Source organism: Vulpes vulpes, chromosome X (assembly GCF_048418805.1).
Source record: "Vulpes vulpes isolate BD-2025 chromosome X, VulVul3, whole genome shotgun sequence".
In the NCBI taxonomy this organism is placed as follows: Eukaryota; Metazoa; Chordata; class Mammalia; order Carnivora; family Canidae; genus Vulpes; species Vulpes vulpes.
This window is the reverse complement of record NC_132796.1, coordinates 27,692,919-27,711,644: the sequence shown is the minus strand read 5'-3', so window position 1 is coordinate 27,711,644 and position 18,726 is coordinate 27,692,919. Positions and strand designations below refer to the sequence as shown.

Genomic DNA, 18,726 nt, shown 5'->3' with positions numbered 1-18,726 from the left:
TTTGTGTGTATATTTGTATGATGTTAAAATGCAGACCTGCTCTTGTATATGTCTGCTGTCCTCATCTCTGATAATGTAAGTGGACATTTTTAGCATTTTAAATATTTCATTCCATTTATCGTGTAATGTACTGGAACCATCTGCAGAGATACTAATTATATAACACCCAATTTATTTTATTGTTTAGCGTTTGGAAACTCCTGAAGACAAGTCATTTGGCCGGTCATTGACAGAGACCGAAGTAAACCTGGACAGTTATCAAACAGCTTTGGAAGAAGTACTCTCGTGGCTTCTTTCAGCCGAGGACGCACTGCAAGCCCAAGGAGAGATTTCTAATGATGTCGAAGAAGTGAAAGAACAATTTCATACTCATGAGGTACAGTGAAACATGGACTTCTGAAACAATGCCCATGACTTGTCATAATGGCCAAGTCTCTCCTGTTATCACAGTGACTCTATACGATCCTTGTATTTGGAGAATTTAGTTTTTATTTTGAGATGGAAATGAATAACTTTATGAGCACAACATTCTATCAGCCGGCATTTAAAGTTCTGCCTTGAAGGGCGATGCTTGAAGTTGCTGAGATCTGATTTTGCCAGTTGACTCGTGGCAGGGATACGAGCTCAGCTCCCTTCCCCTGGGTGGAGGCAGGGCTGCAGTATAACTCACACTCCAGAGTGCCATGTCCTATCAGGCAGCTCTACCCACAGGGGGAGACTTTTCCTGAAACAATGCACTTGCTTTCTGCCCCTTTCCTGTCCTGTTTTCTACTACTTTGTCTCCTTGGCAGGTCTCCCTGGGAGCTCCCCCCCATCCCACCCCAGGGAGCTTTTAAGTCATAAATTCCTGCACACAAATCCCTATCTCAGGCTCTGCTTCTGCAGAAGGTGACCTAAGCTAATAATTGCCCTTAATTCATGTTAAAAACAATATTGGGTTTTCTTAAATGAAAAATGAAATCCTTTCACTGGGCATTTAATTTAAAAGGCCTACAAATTTAAGAATTGCAAAAAATAAAATAAAATTAGAAATCCGTAGGGATTGATCTAAAGTTATCAACTTTTTTTTACCTTCTTTTCCTCTCAGGGATATATGATGGACTTGACATCCCATCAGGGACGGGTCGGTAATGTTCTCCAACTGGGAAGTCAACTGATTGGAACAGGGAAATTATCAGAAGATGAAGAAACCGAAGTACAGGAACAAATGAATCTCCTCAATTCAAGATGGGAATGCCTCAGGGTAGCTAGCATGGAAAAACAAAGCAAGTAAGTCTTTGTTTTTAATTCCTAAAAATAGGGAGTTTTGGAATCTTACTATTATTTAGGTGCAGTTTCTTGTTTAAGTTGAGATCCTCAGTTTGTTCCTAAAGCATGTAGCTCAGTTTTAGGGGATGTTTTGGTTGGATTTTGATGTCTGTTAGATTTCATGTTTAACATTTGTAATTAATGTGGAGCTGTTGGGTAGAAGAACCGTTATCTGCAGAACTCTGCTTTAAAAGTTGCCAAAAATGGGTGTCATGGTTAACATTTTCTCAGTTTTCTCCAAAAATTAAAATGTGAATATGAAAGGCACAAAAGTAGAAAAAGGAAGCCATGCACATAAAATCACCTATTAGGTACAGTTGACAGGAAATTTCTCTTCTGAAGGAAAAGCTCTCAAAATATTAAATAGTTTCTCATGTGTTTATGGAAATCCTCTTGAAAAAAATGTTTCTCATTTGTGTTTGGAAATCCTTATGTGAGCACCACATGGTTGTGAATTATTTTAAGAATATATATTGACTTTATCCAAAAAGAATTTTTGAGACATTTCTGAAAATGGCATATTTCTTCTAAAGGTAACAAGTAGATCTCATCATTCTGGAAGTGTTGCTTTGATTTATATTGTTAGGTATGTGTATTCATGTAGAGCCTATTGAGACAAGATAGATTTATTTTTAAATGAGAAGAAATGAAGTGCCAACTGTGGATTTGAATACATTAAGCTAAAGAAATTGTCCAAGCGCCTTAAGTTTACTTAGCTATTATTTATGAAGATTAAAAGCTTTAAAATAGGACCAAAGAAACTCATTAGATATGCTGGGAAGATTGCAATTTCAGTACTAAATTATAGTGTGACAATAGGGAGGGGGAGAAACACATTTTTAAACTCATGTCTTTTGAAAGAATAAATAAAGCATAGATAGGATAGAATTTTCACAAATATTGGTATTCCAAACTGGGAGATGCTAGTCTATGCATCCTGACATTTTCCCCCGTTGTGATCATTTTGATTATGGCAGCGAACTCTGGAAGAGTTACACCAGCTGTATTATAATGCTTGAGTCTGCTTCATACACATGCCCAAGGGTCAACTAATTTATCTCACCCATTTATCATCATAAATTATAAAATGTAGAGCCTCCTACTTGTGGCCATATACCCCAACCTTCTTCAGGTTACAACTTCTTTTTTTTTTTTACTGATCTGTGCAACTTAAACAAAGCAAATTACCTCCATTGTTCCTCAGTCCTTTTTTTTTTTTTAAATACGACTGAAAATATGACACCAAGTGTTCATGCTAGTCAATTAATTAATTGAAATTTGAGACCGAGTTGCAAGAGAAGGTGAATTCAACCTAAAATTAAAATCCCAAATTTTTAATTTTTAAAAAAGTTTAATTAAAAAACATTTTAAAAAATAAGAAATAAATAAAAAACATCTTAAAGGGATATCTACCATTAGATTTTTAGATGACAGTATAGATAGATACACATACATGTATGATAGTGCACACATCCATATTTATACACATACATATACACACACACACATACCTACATATGTGTGTAGGTATGTGTGTAATTTCCTCACCCCCTTCCCACTGGAGGATGGAAAAGCTAAAATGGCAACATCAGTCCTTAGCTAAGATTGATATCAAAAACCAGTTTACCTTGAGGAAAGATTTGGGCACTTTGGTTTTAAACACTTTGGTTTGTGTTTAAGCTTCTGGAATGATTATTAGTAAGGCAAGGGGGTCCTCTTAGCATAGTTTTTGCTAACACATAGAGTTTTGAAAATGAGACACCAATAGGGAACCACCTGTAGCACACAGTCTTTACTGGACAATTTGTTGAAATATTTATACACAAAGTATTATTTTGCAAAACAAAATCAGAAATATTTTGTGTGTTTGTAAAAGTAAGTCTTCCATACCACTTTCACTAACTTTGTGTGTTCATGCATAAAACCTATTAAATTCTAAATGAGATAAGCCATTATGCAAACTATGCTGGACCTGACTTCAATAGATTTTTTTTGAGAAACCAAAAAGCTAATTATGACAATAGAATATTGTCAATATTTAAAAAAATAATTCTAGGCTTTATTTCATGCTTTTATAAATTGCTACCTGCTCACTTTCTATTATCATGACCATATTGATGACGCGCTTCATATGGAACATCACCTATTGTTTCCAAACCTATGGTTACCATGGAGTAGGAAGGCATGGTAAGTTGTTAGTAAAGATAAATGAATCAGTCTACATTTCTCATCTCTCTCCTTTGTAAAGACAGAGTGTGGATAGACCTTATCACAAACCATGATGCCTGCCTAAACATAACTTTAGTGATGAGAGGAATGGTGATAAAGATTTGTCTAGACATAAGAGATATAACCGAAGCCATGCTAGAATTCTCAAGTTGTGATCTTATAACAAATGTAAAAAAACTAGTTGGGAATAGAAATAAGCTTATAACTAAGATCTGCAAATATTTACACTTGACAGTTATATATATTATCTACCAACATATCTAGCAGCAATAATATAATTATATTTGATGCATATTCATTGAATATATTATATATTATATATACAATTTTATGTATATTATATATATAATATATATAAAATTCTACAAACACACGCAAGTCTTAACAAATATTAATGGAGTGCCTCAAGATACCAGATACATTTCCAGGCACTGAGGATATAATATTTGGTCATGAGAGATGAAGTCAAAGATCTCTTGAAGCTCTAGAGAGGCTGTTAAACACACACACACACACACACACACACACACACACACACACGAGAGAAAGGAGGGAGAGGCATCGCTCTGTTATAGTACCTTTTAATCTTTTCAGAAAACTTATTTGTATATGATACTTAGCCTTTGTGATCCAAGAGTGTTATTTCCAGGGTATTACCATTTAATTTGAATTTGAATGACAACAGATGAGGAGAGTAACATTTCAGGCAGAGCACACAGCCAAAGGCCCTAAAATAGGAACAACTGGCTTATTAGAGGGAGCAGAAGGTTAAGGTGAGTGGAGAATTGCAGGAGGGCAAGTTAGATGGCCAAGGTATGAGACAGGGCAAAAAGAGAGGCAAGAGTCTCCTCTTGTATGGTGGTGTCAGTCAGGGTAAGAGATAAGGGCTTCGAGTCCTAGCATAAGTGCAAGAAAAAGCCACCAGAATATTTTTAAATTAAATTTACTTTATTCATTTTAGTTTTTTAAAGATTTTATTTATTTATTTGAGAGAGAGTGCATGAGAGAGACAGCAGGAGCAGGGGCAGAAGGAGAGCGGGAAGTAGGCTCTCTGCCAAGCAGGGAGCTCGACATAGGACTCAATCTCAGGACCCTGAGATCATGATACGAGCTGAAGGCAAACGTTTAACCAACTGAACCACCCAGGTGCCCCCAGAATGGTTTTTTAAAAAGATTTATTTATTTATTTGAGAGAGATCTAGAAAGAGCACAAGTGGGAGTGGGAGACAGAGAGGGAGAAAGAATCTCAAGCATATTCTGTACTGAGTGCAGAGCCTGACATGGGGCTCGATCCCATGACCATGAGATCACGACCTGAACCAAAACCTAGAGTTGAACACTTAACCGACTGTGCCACCCAGGCGCCCCACCACCAGAATGTTTTAAGTAGGGGGGAGACAGGTAAAAGAAATACCAGTAATGCCACTGGAGGAATAGAGGACAGTAATAAGGTCAGTGCAGTAACCCAGGTAGGAGATGCCATGTCTTTAATACCTGAGTATAGTCTGCTATCTTAGCCCAACAGTTAATTTATAAATTATTTGTGCTCTATTTATTTTAGTTCTCTTTTTGCCTTTTCACAGTCAGGATCCTTTTTGCTTTGGAAATAGAAATCCTTGCCTCATACACATAGATGTTGGCCATGTGCACAGGTTGTGCACAGGTTGCATCTGGGAAATACTATTCATCCCATAAACCATTAATAATTATCAAACAAAACAAGGATTTTTTTTTAAATAGAGGTAACAAGATGCTCTTATTTCTACCTTTCCCCACATCTACTCTGATTTGCCTGAGGGATAAGGTTTACTTTCTTAAATACCTATTTATGTGAACTAGGGTAGCATACTTCCCTTTGTGATTCCTAGTTATTGATTGTTAAAACAGCAGCAGCTCTACTGTGTACCTGGCACACCTCAAAAAATATATTGGCTGAGATAGGGTATGAAAAAAGTAGATTGTGAATACAAAATAATTATAAAATGAAAAGAATGACCACCATTGTAAATAAGATGACTAGCCATGCGCTAATTATTTTAGCTATACCACTGTGGTTACTACTTTGCCTCATACATATTTTTCTCCATCTTATTATAATTGCCTTGTTCATTGTTTCCCCAAAGGATATGATTATGGGTGTTTTCTCCAGGAAGAAGGAAACGTGTTCAGGGTGATTGAAATTACATTTAAGGTTGAAATTTTATAATCAAAACACTTAGAAATGTTTCATAAGGAGCATGTCAGTATGAATAGATAAAGGGGATGTGGTGTATATATATGTATGTGTATATATACACAATGGAGTATTATTCAGCCAGCAAGAGAATGAAATCTTGCCATTTAAATTATATGGATGGAGCTAAAATGTATTGGTAAGTGAAATATGTCACTCAGAGAAAGACGAATATTATATGATCTCACTCATGTGGAATTTAAGAAAGAAAACATGAACATAAGAGAAGGGGGGGAGAGAAGAAAATAAACCATAAGAGACTCTTTTTTTTTGTATTTTTTAATTGGAGTTCGATTTGCCAACATAGAGTATAACACCCAGTGCTTAACCTGTCAAGTGCCCCCCTCACTGCCTGTCACCCAGTCACCCCAACCCCCCACCCACCTCCCCTTCCACTACCCCTTGTTAATTTCCCAGAGTTAGGAGTCTCTCATGTTCTGTCACCCTCAATGATATTTCCCACTCGTTTTCTCTCCTTTCCCCTTTAATCCCTTTCACTATCTTTTATATTCCTTGTATGAATGAAACCATGTAATGTTTGTCCTTCTCTGATTGACTTACTTCATTCAGCATAATACCCTCCATTCCATCCACATCGAAGCAAATGGTGGGTATTTGTCATTTCTAATGGCTGAGTAATATTCCATTGTATATATAAACCACATCTTTATCCATTCATCTTTCGATGGACACTGAGGCTCCTTCCACAGTTTGGCTATTGTGGACATTGCTGCTATAAACATCAGGGTGCAGGTGTCCCAGCGTTTCACTGCATCTGTATCTTTGGGGTAAATCCCCAGCAGTGCAATTGCTGGGTCATAGGGCAGTTCTATTTTTAACTCTTAGAGGAACCTCCACACAGTTTTCCAGAGTGGCTGCACCAGTTCACATTCCCACCAACAGTGCAAGAGGGTTCCCCTTTCTCCACATCCTCTCCAACATTTGTTGTTTCCTGCCTTGTCAATTTTCCCCATTCTCCCTGGTGTGAGGTGGTATCTCATTGTGGTTTTGATTTGTATTTCCCTGAGGGCAAGGGATGCGGAGCATTTTCTCATGTGCTTGTTGGCCAGGTGTATGTCTTCCTCTGTGAAATTTCTGTTCATGTCTTTTGCCTATTTCATGATTGGATTGTTTGTTTCTTTGCTGTTGAGTTTAATAAGCTCTTTATAGATCTTGGATGCTAGCCCTTATCCAATAATGTCATTTGTAAATATCTTCTCCCATTCTGTAGGTTGTCTTTTACTTTTGTTGACTGTTTCTTTTGTTGTGCAGAAGCTTTTTATCTTGATTAAGTCCCAAAAGTTTATTTTTGCTTTTGTTTCCCTTGCCTTCATGGATGTATCTTGTAGGAAGTTGCTGTGGCCAAGTTAAAAAATGGTGTTGCCTGTGTTCTCCTCTAGGATTTTGATGGATTCTTGTCTCACATTTAGATCTTTCATCCATTTTGAGTTTATCTCTGTGTATGGTATAAGAGAATGGTCTAGTTTCATTCTTCTGAATGTGGATGTCCAATTTTCCCAGCACCATTTATTGAAGAGACTGTCTTTTTTTCCAGTGAATAGTCTTTCCTGCTTTGTCAAATATTAGTTGACCATAGAGTTGAGGGTCCACTTCTGGACTCTCTATTCTGTTCCATTGATCTATGTGTCTGTTTTTGTGCCAGTACCACACTGTCTTGATGACCACAGCTTTGTAGTACAACCTGAAATCTGGCATTGTGATACCCCCAGCTCTGATTTTCTTTTTTAATATTCCCCTGGCTATTCGGGGTCTTTTCTGATTCCACACAAATCTTAAGATGATTTGTTCCAACTCTCTGAAAAAAGTCCATGGTATTTTGATAGGGATTGCATTAAATGTGTAAAGTGCCCTGGGTAGCATTGACATATTCACAATATTTATTCTTCCAATCCATGAGCATGGAATATTTTTCCATCTCTTTGTGTCTTCCTCAATTTCTTTCGGAAGTGTTCTGTAGTTTTTAGGGTATAGATCCTTTATCTCTTTGGTTAGGTTTATTCCTAGGTATCTTATGCTTTTGGGTGCAATTGTAAATGGGATTGAGTCCTTAATTTCTCTTTCTTCAGTCTCATTGTTAGTGTATAGAAATGCCACTGATTTCTGGGCATTGATTTTGTATCCTGCCACATTGCCGAATTGCTGTAGGAGTTCCAGCAATCTTGGGGTAGAGTCTTTGGGGTTTTCTATGTAGAGTATTATGTCATCTGCAAAGAGGGAGAGTTTGACTTCTTCTTTGCCAATGTGAATGCCTTTAATGTCTTTTTGTTTCCTGATTGCTGAGGCTAGGACTTTTAGTACTATGCCGAATAGCAGTGGTGCGAGTGGACATCCCTGTTGTGTTCCTGATCTTAGAGGAAAGGCTCTCAGTGTTTCCCCATTGAGGATGATATTTGCTGTGGGCTTTTTGTAGATGGCTTTTAAGATGCTGAGGAATGTTCCCTCTATCCCTACACTCTGAAGAGTTTTGATCAGGAATGGATGCTGTATTTTGTCAAATGCTTTCTCTGCATCTATTGAGGATCATATGGTTCTTGTTTTTTCTCTTGTTGATATGATCTATCACATTGATTGTTTTATGAATGTTGAACCAGCCTTGCATCCCGGGGTTAAATCTCACTTGGTCATGGTGAATAATCTTCTTAATGTCCTGTTGGATCCTACTGGCTAGTATGTTGTTGAGAATTTTTGCATCCATGTTCATCAGGGATATTGGTCTGTAATTCTCCTTTTTGGTGGGGTCTTTGTCTGGTTTCAGAATTAAGATGATGCTGGCCTCATAAAACAAGTTTGGAAGTATTCCATCCCTTTCTATCCTTCAAAACAGCTTTAGTAGAATATGTATTGTTTCTTCTTTAAACGTTTGATAGAATTCCCCTGGGAAGCCACCTGCCCCTGGACTTTTGTGTCTTGGAGGTTTTTGATGACTGCTTCAATAACCTCCCTGGTTATTGGCCTGCAGGTTTTCTACTCCTTCCTTTTCCAGTTTTGGTAATTTGTGGTTTTCTAGAAATGCATCCATTTCTTCCAGATTGCCTAATTTATTGACTTATAGCTGCTCACGATATGTTTTTAAAATTATTTGTATTTCCTTGGTATTGGTTGTGATCTCTCCTTTTTCATTCATGATTTTATTCATTTGAGCCTTTTTTCTTTTTAGTAAGGCTGACTAATGGTTTATCTTATTAATTCTTTCAAAGAACCAACTCCTGGTTTTGTTGATCTTTCTACAGTTCTTCTGTTCTCTATTTCATTGAGTTCTGCTCGAATCTTTATTAACTCTCTTCTGCTTGATGTAGGTTTGATTTGCTGTTCTTTCTCCAGTTCCTTTAAGTGTGAGGTTAGCTTGTGTATTGGAGTTTTTTCCAATTTTTTGAGGGATGCTTGTATCGTGATACATTTCCCTCTCAGTACTGCTTTTGCTGTATCCCCAAAATTTTGAACGGTTGTATCTTCATTTTCATTAGTTTCCATGAATCTTTTAAATTCACCACAAGAGACTCTTAACAATAGAGAACAAACTGAGGGTTTCTGGAAGGAGGTGGGTAGGGGATGGGCTCCATTGTGATGAATATTAAAGAGGGTACATGTTGTGATGAGCACTGAGTATTATATGCAAGTGATGAATCACTAAATTCTACCTCAGAAACTAATATTGTTGTACACTAGCTAAAATTTAAAAAAACGAAATATCAGTAAAAAATTAAACGCCCAAATGGGCTCCCCCCTTTCTTCCTCTTTTTACTCCATTTCCATTTGATTCTTATTTCTTTCCACTACAATTCTGATACCTTCATAGATGTGAATTGATGATGAAGCTAATATGGTAAAGAAGTTTGTTAAGATACCTCTAGTCCCACACTACTGCAACACCAACTTGCTGCTATTGGTCCATTAAAAATCTTTAACGTTGTTTATGAAAGTGGAAAGAAAAAACAAAGTACCACTGATTGCATGGTTAAAATAATATAATGAAAACAGAGCAAGGTCTGTTGATATGCTCAAGTTGGCAAACTTAAAAGGACTAGGTGAAATGATTTTTGTTTTGATTCCTTTTATGCTGCAGAATACCCTTTGGGTGGAGGGAGGTGAGGGAGAGAGAAGAAAAAGACAAACCTTCCTACTGTGGAAGTGCAAGAAGACAATTGGCACAGGGACAGCAAAAAATCTTCTTCTCTATGAATAAACTAATTAATTTGATTGAAAAATGCAACCTGCAGAGAGAAAAAGAGATTTACTGACATTTCTACAAGGACTCATAAGATAAGCACAGCAAGTTCCATCAACTTCTCTGATAATTGTAGTTAGGACATGCAGGGGGAACCTGAAGTCTTTGTTATGGTTGGGGAAGAAAATGAAAGCAAGTCTGTAAGGAGGCCACAGGAAGTTATGTTCTCATTTCCATCAGCAGGAGAGATATGAATAGTATCTGAGTGAAAATACCAGCTATAACATGGTAAATAATTGTGAATCACCATCCATGCTTTGATTGGAGAAATATGTCTAGAAAGTCTGGTTCTTTTTTTTCACCACATGTCTGTTCCAGTCTTGATATGAGATAACATATGTGAGTGAATAGAACAAAGGAGATGCTGAAAAAATAGTGGGGTTTCTCCCAAGTGAAGTGGCTCAGATATTGCATAGATGAATATATAAATGAATGGATGAACAAATGAATTAATTTCTTCATATAGTTCCAGTCCAACACATGGATTTGTTGCAATGAACATTTTAACAGTGTGTAATCTCAAACTCTTACGTGTGATTTTTTATCACCATTTTGTTAATTCATTTTTAAATTATTCTAGTATTGAAACGAGAATTTCTTAGAGATCAAGATGGTTCAAGAACCAACAGTAACAACATTACCTGAGAACTTATTAAAAATACAGAATCTCAGTCTTCCCTCTGATCTACAGAATCAGAATCTGCAATTTAACAAGATCCCAAGGGATTCCTAAGCCTATTAAAGTTTGAGAAGCACTGATCTACTTGAAACAATTATGAAATAGTATAAATCCATATTCCTTTTTGTAGAAGACAATGTGAAAGTACTGACAATTAATTACTGGCCTAATAAGCAGCAGTAATTAACATACAGTAATTTGGTCAGGTTCAAATGTATATGACTGGCCATCACAATTCTTTCTGTAAATAATGTGCAGTTAAGATGTGGACAGTCCTTGTTCAAATAACAAAAAGTATACAACTTTTACAATTTAAATTATAAATCGGAAAGCCCAATCTCTGGAATTGATCGAAGTGAAGAGTAGAGAGTAGGATTTTTTTTTAAACAATGCTTTTTCACAAAGATAAACAATGATAATTAAGAATTAAGTTTAATCATTCATTCATGCGTCTCACTAACAATTCTCATCTACTATATCCCCAGAACTGTTTTAGGTACTGGGTAAATATCAGAGAACAAAGCTAACTCCCTCCCTTATTAAGCTTGCATTCTTAGTGGAAGAAGACAGTTACAATATGTATAACATACCAGATGGTGATAAATGATAAAAAGGGAAAAGAATCAGTGGATAGATTTAGAGAAGGAAACACTGTGTGTTATATATTAGGTAGTCAGTTAGGGAAGGCCTCTCTGAGGAGGTAATATTTAAGGAGGGCCCTAAATGAAGAAAGGGAAGAAGCCATGCAGACAGCTGGGGCAAAAGCAAACAAATGGAAAGGTCCAGAGGCAGGAGTACTCTGGCCATGTTTGAGGAACAGTGTGCTAGAGCTGACAAAAAGTAGAATGATGTCATTGTGATTTCTGACTAGAAAATGGTTCAAATTAAATTAATAGACTATCTCAACAAGAACAGATGTTATGGAAATTGGCATTTTTATAATCTTAATCTGATATTTCTGATTGGGAAACTGTTCATGTTTTTGTATTATGTCTTATGTTTGATTGATAACTAAATGATACCACTTATTCATTCAAGAAATATTTATCATGTGTCTAGTATATGCCAGGCTCTATGCCAGATGTTATATAGTGACATAATTTTTTGAATTTGAGAGTAGGCTTCTTGTGCCATATAAATAAATGTGGTCTCTGAGTGTCAACATTCCCCATTCTTACTAGGGATAATTTAAACAATCTTCCAATCATTTTGTTTAATAGTAGTTCTTGGTTTGTGATGACATCTGCGTTTCTTCATCCACTTTGTGAGTATTTAATCAGGAAGATTGAATTGAAGGTTGCCGTAATGTATTTGCCACAAGAATCTTTTGCATCCAGCCATGCAGCTTCTTTATTATGTTATTGTGACTCTTTTGAATTTATGCTTTCAAAATGCAAATGAATTTGTTTGCATTTTGAACTTTAATCTTGCTCTGGATAGTTGAAGAATATCGATAATTAAACTGTTGTTGAGTTCTATGGATGGAGGAATAAAATAGATCAGGATTTTGAGAACAATGGTGTGTTTTTGTTTCACAGAATCCTTTTTAAACGCAACACTATATCTCACATTCCATTCAGTGAACAAATAAATATTAATACACATTTAATTTTGAGGGAGGGTTGAAATTTTTTTTATTCCTAGTTGTTGGAAGGGGAACTTTGCAGATGAATTCTTTCAGAAATATTTATTGTGAGGTTGTAGACTAAAAACTGTGGCCTCCAAGATCAGGTTGCAGGGTGTGATATAATAATAATTTTCAGAATTAGTGGGAACTTTTGAAAAATGTACATGTCCTGTTTTCCTTGCTTTCTCTTTTGTCCCAAGACAGATGTCAGCCTACCAATTGGGAGTGATGGTGCTATGGAGAAGAGGATGGACATATTCGTTTTAGGGGGAAAAAGCCTCTTTATATGATTCAGTTAGACCTTTGCCTCATTTCATTCTGTAGTGGAAACTATACTCATAGTAGTATACTGGTAGTAGACTACTGTCACTGTCAGGCTTTGTAGCTGGATTTTTTAAGGTATGATTGGGACTTGGAGGAAAGAATATATTTACTGAAGCAAAGAGGTGCAGGGAGGCAAGGAGAGATGAACCACGTACACAGATGTAGATGGTTATACTTTCATAAATTTAGAATGGAAATTGCAGACTGGTGGTGGATGTAGGGGTAGTAAAAGTGGTAGGATAGAGGTAACAGTGATGGTGAAAGTCTTACATGTTTGGGGTCATTGTTTTTATTGGATTCTTGGTTTTAAACCTTATTATTCCCAAGGCAATTCCTTGAGCTTTGATAAATGTCCCAAACCTTGGGAGTTGAAAACTACTAATATGATGCTTCATATGGCCCATTCATTACTGCCATACAACAAAAGCCTTTACATATGTTTGTATATGCATTACTGAAACTTTGCTTTAAAAAATCAATATTGCTTTACAATTTTAAAACAATATGGGGTTTCTTTTACTTTGCCTAGAATATATCATATTTTCTGATTCCTACGTTTAGTGAAATGTTATAAATATTTAAGTATCTGGTCGTTTATTTTACCTTGTCACCATATGTTTGAGGGAAACTGAGCCTTGGTATATTGTGGTTTCTATCATTAATGTAAATCTTATGTTAAGAGCATTTGTCTCAATAGTTAGAACTGTACTCTTCATTTTTGTGAGAAGAGCAAAATTATCCATTAATGACAATCTGTATAAGATCCCACTAAATTACCTTCTTTCCTTGTGTTTTTATATTGTGATAATCACTGATATAAATGAAATGAGGACTAGATATAAAAATCATCTCTAAAAAAACTCACATTAGTACAGGCAGTATAGCATAATGGTGAAATAGGCCCCAGAGCCAAACCTGATTCCCACTTTCCTACCTTCCCTTGCTTGCCCTTTGACACAGGTAAACTTTTGTTTCCTCGTCTGTAAATTGAGGCTAAGATCAGTTCCTGCATCATTAAAATTAATTATAGTAATGCCTCTATTGTCTGACACATGATAAATATAATTTGTTATTCATACATAAAATTATATTTAAATGTCCCACATTCCACAAGGTTAAAACTACTATTTTAGTAGATAATCTACTACTTATATAGTGTAATTCATTTTTAAATAATTCAGTAAAGACATTTTTATATGTCCTAAGCCTGTCTCCCTGTCATCTCCTTGCCTCTGGTTCATGTTAATCCTGATACAGTCATGCTGCCTGGGCTCAGCTACCCAAAAGTTTGCCACATGTGAAAACTCAAGGGCTGAAGTAAAAAATTTATGCCTGAGTCCCAAAAACCAACACAGTCATTTTCACCCCTGGATGTTCACTGGAATAATGTATCTGGATATAAATTCCACTAATTTACCTTTTGGTGATAGTTTCAATAAAAACCTGATGTGTAAAAGTCACCTTCATTGATCCCTTGCATAATAGAGTAAATGAAACAAAAAAGCCATGCAAGGGGGTTAAAATAACTACATATTTAAGTATTTTTAAGCATTTCCAGAGCACTGAGTTATACATAAACAATTCTTGAGCTAAAATCAAAACTATATAATCTAGTCTGTAAGGCCATTTTGCTGGAGATTTTCAAGCCAACAGTTTGAATAAGTAAATAAATTAATTTTGTTTTTTTTTTAGTGTGATTTTAGTTACTAAATGGCATGCATTTGAGAGTAAAAGGTGCATTAAAATTTCAGTTTCTCTAATTCATACCAATAGCCCTCCCTTAAATCACATATGTAGGTTTTATTGATAGCTGAAATCATATGATTGTATTTTACATGCATAACATGCTACTTGAACATCACTGGGGATTTTTTTGTAATCTATAAATTCACATTAATATTTTACCTCCTTTCATTAGTTACATTTCTTATTTGAGAATTGTATATAAGCAAGTAATTATGAAGTCTAAGAAATGGGGCCTGAGAACCTATCATAGTAATTCTTAATTCTAAGTCCCTAGGATCTATGAAGTCTATACTTTTACATATTTATTAGTATAGCACCTTGCATAGGATTATGTTTTATAAGTATTCTTATACATTTTATAGTGTATTTCCATAAAACCCAAGAAACACTATTTGGACTATCAAACATGGGCTGAAATTAATGAAAACATTTATAATTTTGTCATTTATAAATTTGTGTAGAAAACCAAAATTTCAGAAAATGGCATTCAGATTTATTGCTAAATTCCTTAACTCAGGATATCATTCCTTATAAATATTATGTGAAGGATGCCTGGGTGGCTCAGTGGTTGAGCATCTGCCTTTGGCTCAGGTCATGATCCTGGGGTCCTTGGATCAAGTCCTGCATCAGGCTCCCCACAGGGGGAGCCTGCTTCTCCCTCTGCCTGTGTCTCTGCCTCTCTGTTTCTGTGTCTCTTGTGAATAAATAAATAAATAAAATCTTTAAAAATTGCATGAAATAATAAAATATTATGGATAAAGATGGCCAAGTAAGGAATCCTTGTTGTTGTTAATCCAGTTATCTGTTGATTTAGACCTGTGCTGTCCAATATGGCAGCCACTGGCTGCATGTAGTTATTTAGTTGTAAATGTAAATTATTGTAATTAGATATGGGTAAAAATTCAGTTTCTTATTTATACTAGCCATATTTCAAGTGCACAACAGCCACACATGGCTAGTGGCTATTGTATTGGATAATACACATATACAATATTTACATCATTGTAATGATCTGTTGAGCAGTACTGGTTAGGAGATAAATGCCTTTCTATAGTCCACCAGAATCTCTGTAAAGCAGACTGTGCTTGCAGTGTTTTCTTCATGTTCGTAGAGAGATGTTCCCATAGCAGGGTGTGAGGTGAGAGAGATCATCAGTAAAATTATTTGGAAAATGATATTCCTTAAGATGCTTTTTTTTACTGCAGCTAAAATACCAAATACAAGTGGCTTATACCATCGCTTCTCAAAGTATGATCCATGGATGAGCAGCATTGGCATGCCCTGGGCATTTGTTAGAAATGAAGAATCTCCGGCATGCCCCTCCCCAGACTTAGAAAGTAGGACATATCCCCCACGAGATTTGTATGCATATTAAAGTTTGGGAAGCACTGGTTAAAACCATAAGGATGTCATTATCTTAGATTACAATAAAGCCACAGGTGAGATAGCTCTAGGTTAAGTGTGTGACTCCACTGTGCCATCAAAATCCCAGGATCTTTCTTTTTTTATTGGAATATAATTGACATACAGTGTTATATTAGTTGTAGATAGAGAATAAAATGATTCAACAATTCTATTTCTCAGTGCTCATCAAGATAAAATTTACTCTTTACTCCCCTCACCTATATATCCTATCCCCTCACCCACCACCACTCTGGAAGCCACCAGATTTGATTTCTGTATTTAAGAGTCTATTTTTGTTTGTCTCTTTTTTCCCTTTGTTTGTTTTGTGTCTTATGTCAACATATGAGTGAAATCATGTGATATTTGTCTTTCTCTGACTGGCTTATTTCACTTAGCATTATAACCTCTAGGTCATTTCAATTTATTGGTTTTGCTAGTCTCTGTCTGTCTTTGGCTGATTTTACAATTGGAAGTTGGCTGCAGCAGTTCCCAATGTCATATCCTGACATGCTTCTGCCTCTGGATTTTGTCAGGACTGTCTCCTGTCTGACACTAGTTTATTCTAGCTCCATTGTCCTCCTTTCTCTATTGCCAGTCATGTGTTTATGCTTTGTTTTCCTTCTGCTTTTATAGCCCTTTCTAAAGGACCACTTGAAAATCATAAAATGCAAACTCTTTTCTTGCCCATGGGTGATAGACTTTTATTTTATGAATTTGACAAATTTCCCTGGTTTATTTGCATCTTTTAAATGTTAGTTGGAAATGTGGAATTTCTTTCTTGCATTTCAATAATATTTTAAATTGAATAATGTGAAATTGTCATTTTGTGGAATGAAAACTCATTTATCAGCAACTTCATATGACCCAACCTAACATAGCTTTTGATCCATAAAGAAGGAAGAGGAGTCAGTCAAAGTTAAGAGCATGGACTTGGGTCACAGATGGTTTGGCATTTATATACTGTCTTAACTTGTCACTGAGACACCTTGGGCAAGTTCTTTAACCTTCCCAAAATCCATTGTCCTCAGAAATAAAATAACAGTGGTATCATCTACCTCAGTAGGTGATAATGAAGACAAAATGTAATTATTTGGTGTTTTTCAAACACAAGTTGGTCATCGTCCACTTTCACACTTCCTTCCATATCTGCATTCCTTTTCATCATCACATATTTAATGCTTTTCCTTAAAATAATTACCTTTACTTAGCCTCATCTTAAGCTGTATGATTTTATATATAAATTAAAATTATATATAGACTCACTATATATATGTATGTATATAAACATATGTGTACCCATATTGCTTAGCCATATAGATGTAAGCCAAGACAGGAGCATCTGGATGGCTCAGTTCGTTAAGTGTCTGCCTTTGATTCAGGTCATGATCTCAGGGTTCTGGGATCAAGTCCTGCATCAGGGTCTCTGCTCAAGGGCGAGTCTGCTCCTCTTTCTCTCTCTACCCCTCCCCCCTGCTTGTGTTCTCCCTTTCTCTATCTCAAATGATTAAAATCTTAAAAAAAGATACATACCAAGACATATTAAAATAGTTTCATAGGTTTTCCCCTGTGCCACTAAAATCATTCTGCAAACCACAAATGGATTGTATATCATCATTTAGGATCCACTAAAATCGTACATATTTTATGCTTACTCAGAAGACTGACACACAAAAAGTGTTGAATGCATGCTAGCCGATATAGTTAAAATTAATTAAAAATTAATTTTAGGGACACCTGGGTGACTCAGCAGTTGGGCATCTGCCTTTGGTTCAGGGTGTGATCCCAGAGTCCCCAGATTGAGTTCCATATCAGGCTTCCTGCATGGAGCCTGCTTCTCCCTCTGCCTGTGTCTCTGTCTCTCTTTCTCTCTGTGTCTCTCATGAATAAATAAATAAAATCTTTAAAAAATTAATATTTAATGATATTTTAACCCATGGATTAGTTATCACCCCCAATTTTCTAAAGTTACCCCTTCTATCACATTTAGAAAAGGGGCATTTGTATTATAAAGGTTCTACACAGACTTTTTGATAGTGGTGTGCCCTCATGGTTGCCTCTACTGCTGTTCAGACATTGCCATGAGCCACTATTGCCCTCCCTGCTGCTCACTCTGAGTAACTCTAGTTTGTAATTCACCTGCAGGTATTGATGCTATCTCTTTGCAGGCCTTAGCAAAGGAGGCACAGCACCTTTTACTACCTGTTGACTTATTTCATATAACACCTACACAGGAAGCTCTAAGTACTGGCCAGACATTACTGAGTAATCCGAGTATCTAAAGTAAAAACATTGGAAAAGCAAAAACCATTTTTGAACACTATATTAAAAATAATTGTTCTTAAGGTCTAAAGGAAAGCTGTACAAAGGTAAGCTCTTCACAGAGGTTCACCACATGGACATCCTAATTAAGAGGAGCTTCCAGCAGAGGTATGGAGTTCAGTGAATATTTGTTAAGTGGAATGTCTGAAAATTTGAAAAAGGAAGTAAATAGTATTTTAAAAGGAAATTCCGTATTAACTCTAACAAATATGTGTTATACTTGGAACATTTCTTCAACTATAAAGAACAATGTGGGATTCTTTTCTTCTGGATTCAGGGATTGAGTCCCACATTGGGCACCCTGCAAGGAGCCTGCTTCTCCTTCTGTCTATATCTCTGTCTCTCTTTCTGTGTCTCTCATGAATAAATAAAATAAAATCTTAAAAAAAAGAATATATACCTCAAAATAAGTATTAACACTTCTCATTTGAGTCTCCAATTTTTGTTGAATGGATGAAATAACTTTAATTTTCAGCCTCACCATGAAGTTGTGTGATTAATAGACAAGATACTGTCTCATGTCCCTGATGTTGGAAATCTAATTGAGAAAGTTTAAGAAGCTGGCTTTAGGGCATATTGCCAGGCTTTAAATTCATTACCCAGCCCACTGT

The 18,726-nt window shown here is 36.0% G+C and overlaps 1 protein-coding gene across 2 annotated transcripts in view; it reads left to right on the top strand.

Annotated features, from left to right (window-relative positions):
• DMD (dystrophin) overlaps positions 1–18,726 on the top strand; it is a 2,426,617-nt gene that overhangs the window by 948,807 nt on the left and 1,459,084 nt on the right. For both annotated transcript variants that reach the window (XM_072743155.1, XM_072743156.1), the window contains exons 10-11: positions 188–376; positions 1,088–1,269. In XM_072743155.1, the coding sequence (XP_072599256.1) occupies positions 188–376; positions 1,088–1,269 (371 nt within the window). The remainder of the gene's footprint in view (positions 1–187; positions 377–1,087; positions 1,270–18,726) is intronic.